We start from the raw sequence: 20,408 nt of genomic DNA, 5'->3' as shown, positions 1-20,408 counted from the left end.
TCAATCCCTAAAATCAGTTAATGCCAGTCATAACTGGGAACAACTAGCGTTAGACAGGTCACAGTAGAGGTCTTTGGTACACAGTTATAATGGAGAATCGAGAAGGATACAGCGGCGGCCAGATCTGGTTGGTGACTATCCATGCCCTGAGTGTGGAAGGATCTGCAGGTCACGGTTGGGTCTCTTTAGTCACAGTAGGGCACACAGTCGCAACTAGCACTAAGAATTTACAAGTCTGTAGGCAATTTATTTTATTTTTTTTTTATTTTTTTCTTAAATCTTTTTGTAGATTTATTCCCGGTAACGGGATACAGCAATGAATGAATGAATGAATGACATAAAAAGTTATTGATATTTTAGTACACATAAATAATCTTTCTTTCATTCAAAAAAGACATCAACGGAAGGTTTAATAAAATCTCGTTATCAGAACAAGAAAATATTTTTATTCTTTATTCTTCTTTTTGGAACAAATAAACTTTTGCACTTATAACCTGATCATTAAAATATATTTTGAACTATCACAAGAACATAATTTTATATAGAAGACATTGTGTGAATTTTTACAATGTGATGATTACGACGTTTACAACAATTTCTTGTCGAACAAGAATTCTCCAAGGTGGCCATGTTTACCCATAAGTTTCTGGAGTTGAGATAGTTTGTCTGCAAGTTCCTTCTGGCCTTTGTATTGTTCATCTAAGAAGTCACCGGTTAAGTAGTCGGATAACTGTAAAATGTAAAATAAAATTAACATTCGCATTCTTCATATGATAAAGAATCATAGAAAAGCATCAAGGCTTGTGTTTTGATCGTTCGGTATGCGGCCAAAGCATCATGCGAGTCGCAGCGCTAAATAAACTGAAATATTTGTATTGAAACTTATAAAAAGGGATTGAGGAAAGGCTGCTGGTGGTATTATAAAGTATGATTTACCAATATGATTATTTATGTTTATTTCTCCTTTGTTCTATTATTATTCATTAATATTTATGTAACTTTTATCAGTCAGTGAGACTCCTACAAGAACTATTGAACATTCTGAAAAAAAAATGCCAAAAAAATCTAAAGCCTGCAGGAATGTCTTATTCAAAAAAACGGTTTTTTCAACAAGTTACATTTCTGGGGACCACGGTAACAAATGAATTAAATAAATGTGTTTAATCGTGCTGAAATATTCTTCATAGAGTACTACAATAGATATTCCGACAACCGTATCAAAAGTTATTGTCTTTTCTCTAGAAAAAAATTCACAACTTCAAATCCCATCATAAAATGTGATGAATATTTCATTCGGTGAATATTTGAGTGTTCATTGTGAAAAATTTTTGTAGGAAAGTTTGAGTGGCTGACTATATTATTGTATTCGACAAATGAAACAAATGACACTGTTAGGTAATATTTATGTTGTGTCAGCAGCACGTAATTGCAGACACCTCTAATGTCTGTTGCCGATTCATAGAAGCGGTCACGAAATTTGGAAATACGTCCCTATGTGTGATAACTGATAACAATACGAACCTCTTTTTCGGTTGATTAAGAACATATGGAAAGGGACCTAGACGAATATACGCGATATTCGTTTCCGAGTTATCACTCGGCAACGTTCAAGTACGCTCCGTACGAACCTACATTGTGTGCCCGACACTGGTGTGCCTTCATTGAGGGATCCCTCTATGCCTGCGAACAAGATAATGAGCCCTCAACATCCACGGCTAATGGTTGGACCCTTTATAATCAGTTTCTTACTGACAGGGACTGTGTATTGTGTCTGCCATTTTAACTCAGTATCCTTCATAGCATATCTAGATATACAGTCCATACTTCCTCGCCGTTTACCATACGGTGACGCGCCTACATTTTTTGATCCTTTCCGGCCTCCTTCAGAGTTTCTCATTATTTAAGTTTTTGGTTGCAGATTTCATTTATTAGCATTCATGAAATTTTTGGTGGTGGTGTTTTTTTTTCGGAGGGTTGCTATTCGTTTCTTTATTTTTTTGTCAGAGAATCACACAAATCAAATATATTCCTGTTAAAAATTTGGAGAAGCCCCCCTCCTACCTCTCTAGTCGACGCTCCTGGCCAGCTCCTGTGGCCACGTATAGTACCCCGATTCTGCGGTGCGCTAATTGAACGAAACACCAGCCCCGCACTGAGTGTCATTGATTCTCTTTGTTCACTTTGTTGAATCGACCTCTCAATATCCTCACTTAGATTGTTGTAAAACTTCATTTAAATAATTCTCTTTCTAGTCTTCTCATTCAATTCTAGTGCTGAATCGTTCCACTCAAAAGGTAATGTACACTCAGTCTTGTCAAAGTTCTTAATTGAACTATTTTCATGTTCTTTTTTTATGAATGAAATGTGTGAATTATTTCAGAATCTTCAAAAAGATTTATAATTATTCTTCTAGTACTGATCAATTAATATGTCCAATCGAGTCAAATTATTAATTTGTCTGCTTTAAACCATGTATTTTATTATATTTCATAAATTTACATAGATTTTTAGACCTCTCTAGATCTTCTCACATAAAAATGGGTATGTAGCACCAGAATTGAATCTTCTCAAGTCTTTCTCATTGATAATAAATACTGATTTATTGTCTTCTCATGCTATTTTCTTTTATTTCAATCAGTTCATTTCATTTCTCAGTCAACTCTTTTGAGTTTCAGATGAATGAATCCCTACTAGTATTTTTCCTTCAGAACGCTATGTGAAAATCTCAACTATGGTGTAACGATCAATGGTAAATCATGATACAGGTTGATACACTCTCGTCCCTGGCTTCACCCTGAAAGGCCTGCTCTGGGAATAGAGCACACTCAATTGGTATGATCTAATCATTATAACTTGTACTCTCATGACATTCTCGCGTTCGATATACATATTAGGTTTGAGCCTTCTGCACTTCTCGACACCAACGATTAGTGGTTATCTCTGTATATTACATTTCCGAATTGATTGAGCAGTCAGAATATATGAGAAAAAGACTACGAGTGTATTGTGAAATGTGAACGGTTTTTTCCTTTATGTTTTCAAACACATTTAAGAAATCGTCTTTATACTCTATTTAAAGTGTAAAGTATTCCTGAATTTCAGCGGAATTTTGGTATATATTACTATGAACATTTTTTCAATATATGAAGAATTGAATCGACGATGTCGCAATTCCGCTATTTTTATCGAAATATGTTGAAAACAGTCGAAAAATGATTGTGAAAACAAGTTTAATGAACATTAAAATTCAACTTTTTTTTCTTATAAAAAAACCAACTCAATTGCAAAAAAAATAACGAGGTGACATCAAAATGTCAACTGACTGAGCGCGTAAATCTAGATCAAGGGAAAATGCCCTTTTTGAATGAAGATTCTTGAAGTATTACTACCCCTAAAGGAAAATCCTCGCAACCACTGATGCAGTATAATTGCAGAATCAAGAATGCAAAAGACAGCTGCATATCCTGTATGTGATAAGCTCGGCGAATACAACCTTGAACCGCAGTATAAACAGACAAAGTTAAAGTATGAAAGAATGCTGGCAAGGAAGAAAGCAGTTTTTCACCAACATAAAATAGAGGTATCTGATAATAAATCGAACTGTATGGTCTATAAACACAGCATAAAATCACGCTCAAGCATTCCGGTACATACTCAGGCTGAAGGAGATGGTAAAACAATTGTAAACAACTTGAATCAATATTTCTTGAAGTCTGTCAGGGATAGTGCACCAGATTTCTCAAAAGAAAACCATGTACCCTATTTTGAACAAGCTGATAGGTCTATGTTTTTCAAGCCCATTACGGCTTGATACGACCCCCGGATACGGAGGAATAAATTATATGTGTTGTAAAGAGTCTGAATAATAAATATAGCAGTGGATATGATGAAATTCCAACCTCAACAATAAGAGAAGATAGTTAAAGGTCTGAAATTTAATATTATGAAAGTTTTTTATATAATGAAAGTTTCGAATCCTGCTCTGGGTGGTACTTTTTTTCAGAATTCAATTCCTGTCTGCATCCCGTCAAAACTTTCATAATATCAATAAGATATTGCATGAATTATATCAGCAAACCATAATGCCATGCAATAATAGGAGTATAAGGGAATTTTTCCAGACCAATTGAAACTATCAACCATCAAGTCTCTACATAAAAAAGCAAGTGTAACTGATGTTGAAAACTGCAGACCTATGAGCCTTCTACCAAGTTTTTTCAAGGTGTTCGAGAAATGTATGAGCATGCAAATGTGAAAGAGGAGTTCACTGAAAACATTTTACGGGCATTGGAAAAGAAGAATATTGTTATGGGACTATTTTGTATATATATATATATATATATATATATATATATATATATATATATATATATATATATATATATATATATATATATATATATATATATATTTCTAGATCTGACAAAGGCACATGATTGTGTGAATCACAGGATTTTACTGAGGAAATTGAAAATGTATAGTGTTGCTGGTGGAATGTACACATGGTTGAAGTCATATTTATTATTAAGATCTCAACGAACAAAAATCACGAAGGAAGGAGCCACTTTCATATCAAAAAAGAATTGGTTAAATTGGGTATTCAGCAGGGTAATATAGTCGGTCCAATATTATTTTTAATATATATATCAACGATGCATTAATTCCAATTGTACACTAAATAACTATGATGATGACAAACATATTTTAATAACTGCAAAAGATCTGCAATCTTTGATCTATGATTCAGATATGTTCTTCGAAGCCTAGTCAAACTGGATTTTAAATGAGCGACTATTGTTAAATCAAAATAAGTCTGATTGTGTGATTTTCGAAACAAGAAATAACATCACTAAATCACATCAAACAATGCGACAGAAGTTAGTGAAAGTACTGAAGCGAAACTTTTAGGATTAATAGTAGATGCTTCTCTTTCTTGGGAAGGTCATATATTAAAACTTAATAAAAGGTTGAATTCGGTTTTTTATGCTCTTAGAGTTAAGTCTCAGTATTTGAATGAAAATAGCTTGATGATAATTTATTTCTCAAATTTGAATCCCTTGTGAGATATGGTATGATTCTTATGAAGGTGTAAAGGCAATAGATAAAATACTGAAAACTCAAAAAAAGGCAGTTAGAATAATTAATAATTTGAGTTTCAGAGCTTATTGTAGGGGTTATTTTAGGAGGTGTAATTTGCTTATAGTTGTTCCTTTATATATTGAATAATGTATCATGTTTCTCATCAGAGATAAGGATTATTTCAGTGAAAATTTACTAACATATTCTCAAAACAGGAGAAATTTCTACTATGTTTATCCCGCACATTAACTTACTGTTACAGAGAGAGCTGCTATACAGTTGTATGAAATTCTTCAATAAATTGTCATTAAGATCTACAGAACCAATTCATTTTTAGAAGAGAATTACATAAGTTTCTGGTAGAACTTGAGCCATATTGTGTACAAGAGTTTTTGAGTTTAAGTTTTTTTTGACAATATTTCATTCTGATTGTGTTTATGGTCTATTGTATACTTAGGATTTTCGAAATAAAGAAATATTATTATGACTGTAGCCTTGCGGCTTTCAGACTCCTCTCCAGAGGAACATTAACATATCCCAGATATCTCAGATCTCGGTTTCTTTCTGTCGGTTGGATTCCTTATCCACCAGCACTTCCTGTCGAAGCAGACGGTGTTCCTCTGCAATTCCCATGTGCTTGCGTACAGTTCTAGCCGTTCTCAGCGGTACCGCCTTCTGCATGACTCTATAAATATTTTCGTCCAAATGAAGTTTTCTCAAGTTCTCTGGTAGTTTCTTTGGTATCAGGCCTGTAGATGACATGACAATAGGGATGGTCTTGATCTCTTTTAACTTTCATTGTCTCCTGGTTTGTTCCTCTAGATCTCTGTATTTTTAAATTTTTTCGATGTGCTCCTCTAGAAGATTGTTATTATTTGGAATCGCCACGTCGCGTCGATGAATAGTGCTCTGTCTCATCCTATTGTGAGTTATTTTCCGGTCTGTGAGAACCGAGGTGAAAACCGTGCGATCCCAGTGGAGCTTGTGATGATCATTTTCCAATACAGCATCCGGATGGTAATTGTAATGGCGAAACTTTTTTGACCTCAGAAGTTGGTATTTTATTGTCAATTCTTGGTGAAGAATCTTGACAACAGCTTCGTGTCTATTTTTGTACTCCGTGCCTGCGAACTTCTGACACCTTCCAGTGATGTGCTGGATAGTTTCATGTGTCGCACAGCCATAATGACAGCTATCGTCCTTCACTGAGGCATCCTTGGCGATATATTTTATGTAGTTCCTTGTCGGAATCACTTGGTCCTGGGTGGCGAAGATAAAGCACTCTGTCTCGGAAAACAACCTTCCGGAAGTCAGTAGTTCGACGCAAATATGTCGACGGTATCATCATTAAACTCATCCTGGTGCCTTCCATGCGAAGGTTTGCCAATCAGTTTCTGCATTTGGTTTCGGCTGAGTATTTGACAAATTCGGCAATATCTTTTTTTGGCAATGTATGCTTCCATAGTATGTTTCTGTATATTATTGGTGAATGCAAATAAAAACACACTGTAATTATATTATAATTCTTTGGCGATCGATTTCGGCTATGATTAAGCCATCATCAGGCCAGCTGGCCTGATGATGGCTTAATCATAGCCGAAAGAAGAATTATAATATAATTACAGTGTGTTTTTATTTGCATTCACCAATAATTAGCAATATCTTGATTGTCATTTTCGACTTTATAATTCGCGCATGCGTGTTAGTCAATTCCAGCCAGCGATTAGGTTTCACTTTTCACCATAGCTCAGAACGCGTGTTATCAATATAGTTATAAAATAGATATAAAAAGGATGGGCCAAATTCGTTGTCTACTGAGGGGATCTCGAGAACTATAGCAGCTAGAAGAAAACGGACGGCACACTCTCTACTTCTTTTTAGTGACTAATCCAAAGCTGCAAACATATCCAGTCTAACGTTTATAGATTTTGAGTTATGAACGAAAATTGAGAAATTGTCATTTTTAATGAAGCTGAATAACTCCAGTGGCGGATTTACCATAGAGGCTGAGTAGGCTAAAGCCTAGGGCGGCAGATTTTAGGAGGCGGCAAATTTGGGGACAATTTTTTTTGAACCCATTATAGAAACTGAAATACTTGTATTTCAAAGCTATTTTAATATCTATCTACATCTGATTCTCCCGAAATATTGAAAAAACTGAACAAGTATTGCATCATCATTTTGCCCTGCATGGTTATTATTTTCCTGTTTCCCTCTTATTTCGGCCGCATTGGACTCTTTACTGAAACATCGTGAGGGTGAAAAATTTTTGGTGATTCTGAATCGTTGGGATGTTTAATGTGTTTCTTCGGTTCCTACGAAAACACAATTCAAGAAATGTTTGTCCAAACTTCGATATAGCAGTTCGTACCTATGGTTCTATGTATATACCAGCGACAAATGGTTCGGGTGAGAGAAGCTTTTTTTGCTTGAAAAAGGTGAAAAGTTAGGTACCTAAGAACCACAATTAAGGCAAGAAAAGTTGAACGCTTTGGTTTTTTTGTATATAGAGTCAGAACTAATAAACAAAATTTCATATGACGACATAGCAGAAAGATATTTCAACAGCGGGTTTCATAAAACTTTGATTTTATGATCAACGATTTGATAGTCACTTGATTTCTAAAACCAAATCACTGAAAACCTTTTCATTTTTGAATATATTAAACAAGTAGCAATTGAGAATAATTTAGTGCACCTATAAACATCATAATTTGATGCGAGAATGATATTCTAAATGATCTTGACTGAATTATAACTTGTGGAAGGTCTTTCCTTTTTTGTACCCCTGCTTAGTTACAGCCCCCTAAATATGGCGCCCGAAAAACAGTTTTCAAATTTTTTTTATTGAAAATCAATAAACTGACACGTATTAAATCAAGCAGACATTTTATACGGGCGGGAAGGCATTAAAAAAAATGTTAGGTTCTCTTTGTCTGTGATAGAAAGGGGTAGAAAAAGCCATCCCAGATCTTTGTTCAGCAAGAAACTTTTTCGATATTTATGTTTTACTATGAAAAATTAAGTTTGGATAACTAAATCCATTCTCAAAAATAAGGCGATTTCTTGCTAAAATTCACGGTACAAAAAATTGATCATGATGATAGCGTGAGTCGTAGAGGCTGGAATCATTTCTGAACTAGAATTTATCTAGTAAGCGGATGTAATTTTGATATGACAACTGACTTGTTTTGATTAACTTTGATTCAGTTACAATTATTTGTTGATTTGGCTATCATCTTGAGAATTTTGTCACATACTCATTAAAATGATTGTGTGCGCAAACGCAGAAATGTTCGATATGCACTTTGTGTACGGTCTTTTTTCTGAAAAACCGTGAATTTTAGCAAGATACTACACAAGACCTTATTTGTTAAGAATGGATCAAGCTATCCAAAATCAATTTTTTTATTGTGATATATGGATATGGAGAAAAGTTTCTTGCGGAACAATGTTTAGGGGTGGCTTTCAATAGCTAACACTTTCAATCATAGAGGAACAGCACCGAAAACTTCCCCGCATAAAATATCTGCTTAATTTCATTCTTGTCAGTTTTTCGATTCTCAAGAAAAAAAGAAAAGAATTTAATTTTTCGCAACTATTCCTATGCACCATGTATATATTATATTTGCTGTTTGTTTTCGTCTTTGCTACTTGTTTTTATAGTTGCTGAACTATATGCTGAACTTGAACTAAATAATTATGGTAAGAGCGGCAAAATTTGAATAGCCTACTGGCGGCAAATATGTAAATCCGCCACTGAATAACTCGCTTATTTGAACTCGTATTCGAAATCTGTTGTTATATTCTACAGGCACTTTTTTATGAGGAATTCAAATATGATATCGATAAATTTTTTGTTCCAGTCATTTTCGAGGTACGACAGGGATTTCTGATTTTTCAAATGCAAACCAGAGTAGAAAGTTTTTTCGTATTTCTGCAGAGAGTAAAAGACTTTCGTCTGATTATTAAAGAAGAAAATTTATTCAATTATCGTTTTTCTATCTATAATAATAATTTTTACAGAAGTAAGCTGATGAAAAATAGGTACTTCTGTCAACGGTAGTGTCCGAATTGTGAACCATCGTAAGATAAGCTTACCAAACATTGCGAGATGGCAAATTCATCATCGAAATATTTATTCAGCAATCCGTGATTTCAATCATAGAGGCTCAGGTTCACAAAATATAATGCATATTCAACTGTTGCCCTGGTAACCCCGCATACTTATATTCAACAGAGAATCGAAAAGCAGGAAAAGGTTTGAATCTTTTTCGAGTGTAACGTTCATGTGAATAGCAACATATGATACATTTTTGAAATCAGCAAAAAAATTGCAGCAAGAACTTTCAACTATAGTTTACATTTGAATAATCAGAAATCCTTTTCGTATCTCGAAAATGACTGGATCGAAAAATTTCTTAATATCATATTCGAATTCCTCATAAAAAAGTGCCTGTTGAATGTAACAACGTATTTCGAATAAGAGTTCAAAAAAGCTTCATTGAAAATGACAATTTCTCAATTTTCGTATCTCGAAATCTTCGAATATCTCGAAATCTATGACCGTTAGGCTGGATCTGTTTTCAGATTTGGAATAGTAAGGAGAAAGAGCTCGAGAATGTGTCATCCGTTTTCTTCTAGCTGCTATAGTTCACAAGATCTCTTCAGTAGACAACGAATTTTGCCCACCCTTTACATGTACAGAACATAAATGTCATTATAATTTCGTTTCTACAAAATACACAGGCGAATGAATAGTAATGTACACCTCCAAATGAGAATGTATAGCTAAATATATGTGATACTCACATGATAGTCGATGAATCCACTGCCATCATTTGGATTATCACAAGAAGCAATTACGCTCCTTATTTTTTTGGTAACGTAAGCTTCAGTTTCGAGGGCATCTTCTAAAGCAGCTGTTCCACTCTTCCAATAAGTATTGGGCACATTAATCTACGAAAAAATATAAGTTTACTATTTTGTTGATACTAATAGAAAAATCAAAATTTGTGTAATGGGCGAAACAACTGATGGAACGCAAAATTAATCTTGAAAGAATTTTTAGAACATTTTATTGAAGCTCAATACAATACACTATCGATATTCTTGTCACTTTCTGGACGAAGAGTGGATGATGAAAACTGAGAACAGACAAAAAAGTAGGCATGCCCCCAATTTGCCACTAATTCACACATTTTTTATTTTACTTCTTTATTTTATTTATTTATTTATATACTTCATCCTGATTCTCCGTAGGCAACGAAGTACCCTTCATAAGCTCTATGAGCTTGTACGAGTTCGGAGAACCAGTTGTGTTCTGTGCAGGCCTTGTTACTGTGTCCTTACGCCCAAAGATTATAGAGTAGAAAGATAGGTAACGAGGCGACTAAAGTGATGTGAACGCCATCTGTGTTTCAAATGTGTTTTTAAGGCCCTAAGACTGGTTAAAATACTAATTCGAAGGACAAATAAAATTTTGTGAGATGTTAAATGGACATTTTGATCAAAGAGGTTTTGAATGTTTTGATTCTCATACCGCCTTTTGTTTATCAAGCTCGTTCCTAGCTGCTGATTATTGAAATGTTGTTTAATTTCTTGGCGAAAACCTTAAAATATCGTTCGAAAATTATTGTATGGTGAAGAACTGTGGATCAAATAAAACACTAAGGAAAATGAAAATATAAGTGTTAAAACTGGTAACATGTGACTTTTATTTTCAGTGCTACGGAGTGGATACAATTATCAGGACGTAAAGGCCTGCGAACACTAGTGACTGCACCATGTGCAATGAATGCAATGAACTGTTCATCCACGTCAATTGTTGTATGCAGGAAGCATACCTTGCAGGAAGGGCCAATTTAGGAGAAATTATGACTTTTATACGTCCGAACTGAATACAAAAGTCCAAATAGGAACGTCAGATATTCGGGGTTAGTCAAATTCAGAATTCCTAACAGCATTTATTGAGCATGGTGACCGGTTTCGCACTAGTATAACCAATGCATCCTCAGACCGAATCTGCACACTACAAGAAAATACAAACAGTTCTAAAAATCAAACGGACAAAAAACAATGCAACCCACCGCTATGCTATTCTCAACAGGATCGTCAATTCTAGAATGAGATACATAATATTCAAACTTGAGTACAGTTTTTTTTTCAATAAAAGAATGGAATCATTGGGGAAGCATCTGAACAACTTTCACAAATTCCACGATAATCTCTCAACTTCACTCAGGTTCATTTAGAGAAGTCCGAAGTAGAACTTTTAGAGAAGGGAATAAAGTTTAATCCTGCTTCCAATATCAATAAGGAGAAAAACCTAATTAGGTTGGCATCTGAGATAGAAGCTACTATTAACCATATAAGCGACAACAAGTATGAAATTAGAGATGAAATTAGGCCATTACTGAGAAAAGAAGTAAAAAACAAAGACCAAGTTATTAAGTCAATTAGAAGGAAAATTGAAAGGAATAAACTCACAATAACTATGCAGACAAAGGTAATTGCTCGATAATTATAAATACAATAGATTACAATAAAAAAGTGTTGAGTTTCTTATCGGAAAATAATATAAAAGAAAAAAGATATCTATATCAACAATCATACAAAGGATTAAGGAAATTACAAAAAGGATTCCTGACACCTCAGAGTTAAGAAACATTAAAACTATTAAATTTGACAACACTAGAATTCCAAGATTGTATGGCCTCATGAAAATTCACAAGAGCACAATACCAAGAAGACCAGTTGTATCGTGTTGTAATGCTCCAACATATCAGTTGTCTAAATGGTTAAACATCTTTCTAAAACAGAAAACTAATTTTTCACCATCATATACAATAAAAATCTTAACAAAATCTGGTTAACAGAATTGAAGATATAAAAGTGGAAGATCACTTCAAACTTAGAACATTAGACATAGAGAACCTATATTATAATCTTGTGAGGAGGAACTGACCAAGAATTTGAGGATTTCGTTTTATATCTGAACAGTTGTGTCAACAAGATAAAATTTAAGAGTGAAAATATAGATGCTAAAGAATGCAATTTCTTAGACCTAAACATCAAGTTGATGGATGGCAAACACTTCTTTGATATTTTCAGAAAGCCAACACATACAGACATGTCAATTGACATCACCTCCCAACATCACTGGAACCATAAGTCAATAGTTTGTTGGAAAGACTTGTGAATATACCATTGATTGAAGACAATTTTAATAAAGAAATTGGAATAATAAAACAGATAGCAAGAAAAAACAATTTTGACGATCATATCATTGATAGAATGTTGAATAAAAAATTGCACTGGTGCTTATTGAGGTGTCACTTTCCTATGACTCAACCTAGAATTGAAGATAAAAGATATTTCCCTCTAAGCTACGTTGGAACTACGTCGAGTAAGGTTGCGAAGTTTTTGGAGAAAGACAATACCATAAAGATGGCCTTCAGACCAACAAACAATCTAAGAAATGTATTCTTCAATAATGAAGATCCAGTTCCCCCATTGGAGAAAAGTGGTGTTTACAAACTCACTTGTGACAAGTGCGGTGCAATGTATATTGGAAGGACTAAGATGTCTAAAACACTGGTGTGTGCACTTGTCACTTTTTGCAAGCATCAACATTTCAGAAAATCGGGGATATGGGATCAGTTTCGTGGCGGCGCCACCATGTCATATGCTTCGTTGTCCAATGATACTCTCTCGTTTTATTTTGTTTTGCGTTGATATCGAATATCGATCAACGAGTGCAAAATATGAACTGGCCCATTCTGTCAGCTGTTAAGGAATATTTGTGATTTTCGTTGTAAAAACAAATTTGTCAACATTTCAACACTACCGAATGAGGATTCAAAGGAGTATTTACTGTTCTTCTTCAAGATAATTTCCGTTTGGCAACTTGAATTCGTGAGGGGGGTAATTCAATATGATTTTAATAAAACACAATTGATTGGTCAAATATCCAATATATTCAGTTGATAGAAAGGTAATTTTCACTATATCTATTCAGGAAGGATATTTGAAAAACAAACTCGAATAGATTTATCAATTTCTGATTCTCAATACATGCTCACAATTCACATTACGTATTTCCAATACAGTTTTTTTGAAATATTGCTGAAGTTGCCATAAAACTCAGCTATATCCTTCCCGGATGTTCGTTCATCTGATTTTTTCTGCTTCAAATTCCAACGACACCGAATTATTAGCTGTAGTTCTTGATTGTCCATACAGAAAACTGAACTTACTGAACGACATGTTGAATAAATGAATGTTCTATACCCCTTTCTCGAAACTGATACATTTTCACACACCAATAATCGCTTATAAATACAACATATTCATTAGTCGTAGGAAAATATTCAAATTATTTTCAAATATCAATTGACAATGCTCTGTCAAATTTTAAACAGCGCTACCTACAGTGGGAAAAACGAAACTGATCCGATATCCCCACGAAATTAAAAACAAAATCGAATCAGTGAATACACCAGAGTTTTAGACATCTTAGGAAGGACTAATAGGACGTTCAATCAAAGAATCAAGGAACATTTGAGAATTTTGAGGCTGGGTCCTCATTATGAAGATTCCCATTTTGGCAATCACCTATTTAAGGAGGGTCATCAGTTTGTACCAGAAACAGATTTCAAAATATTACACACAGACACTAACTGCTTGTTAGTAGATCATTTGAAATTATAAAACATAGGAGATTATATCCATCTTCAGTTTTGAATTCTCAATTGGACTTTGTTGAGATATATGTGATGAACGCTATTTTATAAAAAAAATGTGTATGCGTCTCGGTATGCGTATATATTATTCTTCATTAGTCTTAGCAAGTGGAGACTACTGTTGAATTTTTGTGGTTTATGGAACGATTTGATTTGTGCTCTATGCTCTTAACCTATATCTGGTTGTTTCATGTTGTTGGTTGCAGATTGTTTTTATGATTTTATTAAATGCTGAATTGTTTCACAGGAGTAGGACTGGTAATAAAACCACCCAGTGGAACTAAGCCAACGTTTCGTCCATATATTTGGACTTCCTTAAGGCTACAGAGATAAATACAAAAAAAAGTGTCATCAGTCAAAGCACTACGTTAATGTATAAATAAAAACAGAAAAGAGAGAACCCTCAGTTCCGACCAATTTCATGAAAAAAACTTGACTAAAATTAAAGATATTCTAAAAATGAACAACTACCCCAGGTCCCTCGTGAATAAGATTATTAACCCGGCTGTGATGAACAACGATTGCCCAAAAGAACTAAATGAAAGATACTTTCATTTTCCATACATCGCATCCCTCAGCCACAATATCGCTCGCACTTTAAGAGAGAAAAACGTGAATACGAGATTGGTCTTTTACAACCTCAAGACGACACGCTCGCTTTTCTCCCATCTAAAAGATCCAACACCCCTAGACAAAAGATCCAATGTGGTTTACATGATACCCTGCTCGGAATGTTCGCAATGTTACATAGGACAAACAAAACAGCTATTGCAAGTACGAATAAAACAACATAAATACGACTGCGATCCGAGATTCCGAAATAAGGAGAATACCACCGCCCTTGCAGTACATCATTTCACAAAGGGCCATACATTCGACTTCAATAGTACTAAGATCATGGATTATGAAGCGAATAGCAGGAAGAGGAACATCAGCGAGATGATTTTCATTAAACTGAAGAATTCCGTCAATTACAGGACCAGTAGGATGAATTTCAGAGAATCTTTAATTACAGGACCGACACACAAGATCTCAGTCAGGTGTATTCAAATATATTAAAGAAATACGGCCAAGGGCGGATCCAGGATTTTTTTCTGAGGGGGGCACAACGGGCAGACGAGCAAAAAATCAACAGTAAATGTACAAAATGAACTTCACTATTATTTTAAAGCGTTCAAGTATGTATAGAAAGATCCGTCCGTCTGGGGGGGGCACGTGCCCCCGTGCCCCCACCCTAAATCCGCCCTTGAATACGGCGAATTCTGCGTTCCTTAAGTGCGCGAACATACGACGCGAGTTGGCGAAATATTCGAAACACGACTCTCATGACAGTCCCTCCAGACGCTGAGATTGATCGCAACAACAAAAACCTTCTCCGAATAAATGTATATTTCGATTCACCTAAATCTTATTCTGTTCAGCAAAGTGTCTCTGCAACCAATTGTAACATCCATCATATATTTGACCTAACGAACTTGGTAAGATTGTTGTTTTATTTTGTTTTTCACGTTGTTGTCACTCTTTTCTGTTTTTATTTATACATTAACGTAGTACTTTGACTGATGACACTTTTTTTTGTATTTATCTCTGTAGCCTTGAGGAAGTCCAAATATATGGACGAAACGTTGGCTTAGTTCCACTGGGTCGTTTTATTACCAGTCCTACTCCTGTGAAACAATTCAGCATGTCAACCCAAGGACGTGAACCTACCGATTTTATTAATTTTTAGCTTGTGAATTGATGCAATTGTACTCAAGTTTGAATGTTTTGTATCGCATTTTAGAATTGAAGACCCTGTGGAGAATAGCATAGCGGTGGGTTGCATTGGTTTTTGTCCTTTTGATTTTTGAACTGTTTGTATTTTCTTGTAGTGTACAGATTCGGTCTGAGGATGCATTGGTTATACTAGTGCGAAACCGGTCACCATGCTCAATAAATGCTGTTAGGAATTTTGAATTTGACTAACCCCAAATTTTATACGTCCATTCAAAGATTCTCAATTGCTACTCCTTCAATATATTCAGAAATGCAAAGGTTTTATTGATTTCGTTTTGGGTATCGAAGAACTGTCAAATTGTTGTTTGGAAAGTCAAAGTTCTATGAAACCAAAGATATTGGTGTGTAATAAATTGTGTAAGATATTGGTGTGTAATATCTTTGTATGAAACCTGCTGTGAGTGTTTCGTTCATTCATTAATCAATTCGTATATTGTGCCATAAAGAGACCATATCATAAAGAAATTATATGATATGAATTGTACAAAGTCGACTAAGTTTATTAATTCAAAACAACGTATATTGAACAGAAATAACACCTTTAACGGTGATCGAGGGACATTTGCAGAAACATGTGAAATTTTGTGAGATTTCAGATGGCCATTTTGATCAAAGAGGTTTCGTATGTTTTAATTCTCGTACCGCCTTTTGTTTATCAAGCTGTTTCTAGTTGCTGATTATTGAAATTTTTGTCTAATTTCTTGGTGAAAACCTCGAAATATCGTTAGAAAATTATTGTATGGTGAAGAACTGTGAATCAAATAAAAAGAAAAATGGGAATGTTCGTATTAAAACTGCTAACATGTGACTCGGTCATTCATTGATTTTTATTTTCAGTGCTACGAAGTGTATAAAATTTTCTGGACGTAAATGCTTGCAAACACTACTGACTACACCATGTTCAATTCAATTCAATTTATTCAACAAAAGGTATACAACCAAAATAAATATTAAACAATCTTGCAGGAATATGCAGCCTAAGCAAGCTTGTATGCTGTCATACCCTGCAACCACAAGTGATGAACCTTCTCCCTCCAACCATATAAAGCATGTAAAATTTCTCAATAAGATCCCTAAAACTAAGAAAAAGCAACACAATGATAAATGACTAATTGAACGATAAGTAAATCCAAAACAAAATTTCTCCAATAGGGTAGCTTCGAATCTATCAGAATTCAAAATCACACAATTTCGCAGCTGGTATTTAAAAACTCTGCTTTTTACATTTAGCGATGATGCCCGAAGTTCTTGTGGAAGGAGGTTATACAATTTGGGGCCATAATATGCCAGACTCCCCTGTAAGTGTTTTTTATGGAACCGAGGAACAACTAGATCCTTACGCAGAATCTGTCTGGTTCGGAACTCGTGGTGAACAAATTGTTTTTTTTTTATCTGATATAACAACCCTAATAGCACACAACGTCCTTGGGACGTCCAATTCATGTCCATTTAACGTCGGAACGTCCATGTACTTGATTTGTATGTCCTTTGGACGTCCGTTTCCGGACAGTTTTAGGACGTCCAAGATGGATATCCATTGTTAGTCCAATTTATGTACAATGTCCGTATCGGATATCCATTGGATGCCTGTGATGGACATAATACGGACCATATGACACATGTCCGTATCATGTAGTCCCAAAATGGTCCCTGACCGACTTAATACATGCAATGTCAAATATATGTCCTTACTGGATATCCATTAGTTGTCCGAGATGAACATAGTACGGACCATATAACTTATATACATATATATATTACATGGTCCGTATAACGTCCATCACGGACACCTAGTGGATATCCGGTAGGGACATCTTTTGAATGTCCATACCGGATATTCACTAGGAGTCCGTAATGGACCTAATATGGACTAAATAACATGTATATATTACATGGTCCGTATAACGTCCATGACGGACACCTATTGGATATCCGGTAGGGACATCTTTTGAATGTCCATACCGGATATTCACTAGGAGTCCGTAAGGGACGTAATATGGACCAAATAACATGTATATGTTACATGGTCCGTATAACGTCCATCACGGACACCTAGTGGATATCCGGTAGGGACATCTTTTGAATGTCCATACCGGATATTCACTAGGTGTCCGTAATATGGACCAAATAAAACATACATGTATATCAATGAACACCGAAATTTAATATTATTTTTCACTAAACTCCATTTTTCTGCTTTGTAGTATATGAATATCTCATGAATATTATATTATGTATAACGTTATGATGAACGAAGACTTAATACTTGAGTAATTACTATTATAAAATAATCTATATTTGAGTTTCAAGACTTCAGTTTTTATTATATGGCATTTCTGTATTAATCGACTACTATTCCATAAATCAGTTAACAATATAATGAATATGTTCCTACAAGTAGATATATCGTATGGTCTCGGTAGCTAGGACGGTTGCACCGAAGACTCTGTAATGCGGTGTCCCCACGTACTCGCGAGTTCGAATCCGGGCCAAGTGTAAAAACTTTCTAGTAAGTATGGATTAAAATGAGAACAACACAGAAAAAATAATATCTGCGTCTGAGTGTAAGACATTGGGTTCTAAGACATTAAAATTCTAATACAGTCCCTGGCCAGTTTATTAGACGCACTGAGGATTTTTTTTATATTTACTGGTATTGCTCGAGGAAAAAGCAGAATATTTGAATTTCATTTCCACAGAATGTTAGTTTCATCTACGACTCTCATTAAATTGTTCTATTTGGCATTTATTTTTGATGTTGTAGTATTAGTACTTGAGTATGAATCAGTACTATGTCTTCCAGTGGACGTCTTGCATTCTGCAGGTTCGGACGTTATTTCGATAATCCACATATGAAATCATCATCCTCGAATGCAGCAAACCGAACAATTCTGCATTGATAGTATGAAGCTCTCTTAGCTACACAGGGTGGCTCAGCAAAATATTAGAATTTCATGTCTTATCATCAATAAATCAATATTTTTTATTGAATATGATATATTATATGTGAAAACCATTTACAGATGAAGTATATGTAACATATACATTCAATTTAAAAATTCAATATTGAGATTTTGCATCGAATCAATGCGTCTAATAATATGGCCAGGGACTGTAGATAGGATAGCCAACGTCGTGGTAAATTTTTGTACCGTTGAGATTGCTAATGATGGTCCCAACGGGATATCCATTGGACGTCCGCGATGGACGTCCGAATTCTGTTCAAAGTTGTGACATTTGTACGTCCCTCGGATGTCCATAGGACGTCCATTGTACCAGAAATGGACGTCCCATGGATGTCCGTAATGTCCGAAGAGGACGTCCTATGGATGTCCATAGGACTACTTTGTGCTATTAGGGAATACTTCATAGATGTATAACTGTTTCAAGCTCAATTGTCCAGATTCTATATAAAGCCTCTTAGTTCCAAACCTTCTATGTGCAATGAACATTTACTGCAAGTCAATTGGGAACTGTTCATCCACGTAAATTGTTGTATGCAGGAAGCATCCCTTGCAAGAAAGGCCTATTTAGGGAAAATTATGACTTTTATTCGACCATTCAAAGATTCTCAATTGCTGCTCCTTCAATATATTCAGAAATGCAAAGGTTTTATTGATTTCGTTTTGGGCATCGAGTGACTTTCAAATTGTTGTTTGGAAAGTCAAAGTTTTATGAAACCTGCTGTGAGTGTTTCGTTCATTCAATCAGTATATTGTGTCATAAAGAGACCATATCAGAAAAAAATTATAAAGAAACAGCGATGTATTTTTTTGGTGGATTCATCTTTTACCACCAAATCAATAAAAAATGTCATAAGCGAAATTAAAACCAATAAACCAAATCAAATCGATTTATACACTGCAGTGATGTTTACACCCAACCGTCCAGTTTCAAGTACGACTATTCCACCACGGTAGGGATGTCGGAAATTAGAAAAAATATCGATATAAATGGTATCGATATTTTTTTGAAATATCGCTGACGATATTTGATATTTGTTACAAAAAATATCGATATATCGGTACGATTTCAAAGGGGATATTACGGCTCTGAGAATTCATGTAGCATTAGTAGGTAAATACTAGTCAACAGATATTTCCTCCTATGAACCGAATAATTATCTGAAATCAAGAACAACGATAAAAAATATTGATAATTAATGGAGCCAATATTTATATTAAGAATTTTTTGTCGGTCTTTAAAAATATCGATTTTCTATACAGATTCGATAGTTCGAATTTTATATCGATATATGGATATTTTTTCAACAACCCTACACCACGGTCAATATCGTATGTCTTATATCAATGCTGCAGTCTGTTAATTTTTTCCCTTATTTAGAATAAAATGCCGAATCGAATAATACGCTATATGCAATAATATAGCTATAATTTCATACGTTTTTTTCCTATTCAGAATATTTTACGGAATTCTACTCCGGGAGGAATATCAGTTCAAACTGTCAGAGAAATTGATGGATAAAGTAAATAATGGAATGAATAAATATCCTAACACAATTTTTTTCATTGTAAAAGCCCTAAAGTCCCAGTCCCAAGGATTAAAATGAACCACCACTATTCTCTAGAAGATGGAAAGCATGTTACTCATATTTTTTTCGAATGTGTGAAACGACTGGCTAATAAAATTTATAGAGAAATGTATCAGATTTACCCAGAAAAATTTCTATTTCTTTCTGACAGCCCTAAAGCTCTAACTCATTCATTCATTCTACGATCGAGAGTATGTTCTTTTTTTGTGTTTTGAAAATTTGTAATGGTCAAGAAAATGTATTTTCCCATGCACCCA

General features: G+C 34.7%; 1 protein-coding gene across 1 annotated transcript in view; it reads right to left on the bottom strand.

The window, feature by feature from the left end:
• Positions 1-426: 426 nt before the first annotated feature.
• The window catches only part of LOC123315830 (ferritin subunit), a 34,271-nt gene continuing 14,289 nt past the window's right edge, over positions 427-20,408 (bottom strand). Inside the window, exons 3-4 of the mRNA XM_044901706.1 lie at positions 9,892-10,038; positions 427-730 (exon numbers count right to left, since the gene is read on the bottom strand). Coding sequence (XP_044757641.1) covers positions 587-730; positions 9,892-10,038 — 291 coding nt within the window. The 3' untranslated portion in view covers positions 427-586. The remainder of the gene's footprint in view (positions 731-9,891; positions 10,039-20,408) is intronic.

Source organism: Coccinella septempunctata, chromosome 6, assembly GCF_907165205.1.
Source record: "Coccinella septempunctata chromosome 6, icCocSept1.1, whole genome shotgun sequence".
Taxonomy (NCBI): domain Eukaryota; kingdom Metazoa; phylum Arthropoda; class Insecta; order Coleoptera; family Coccinellidae; genus Coccinella; species Coccinella septempunctata.
Note: the sequence above shows the minus strand (reverse complement) of the source record. Positions and strands in the feature narration are given on the sequence as shown.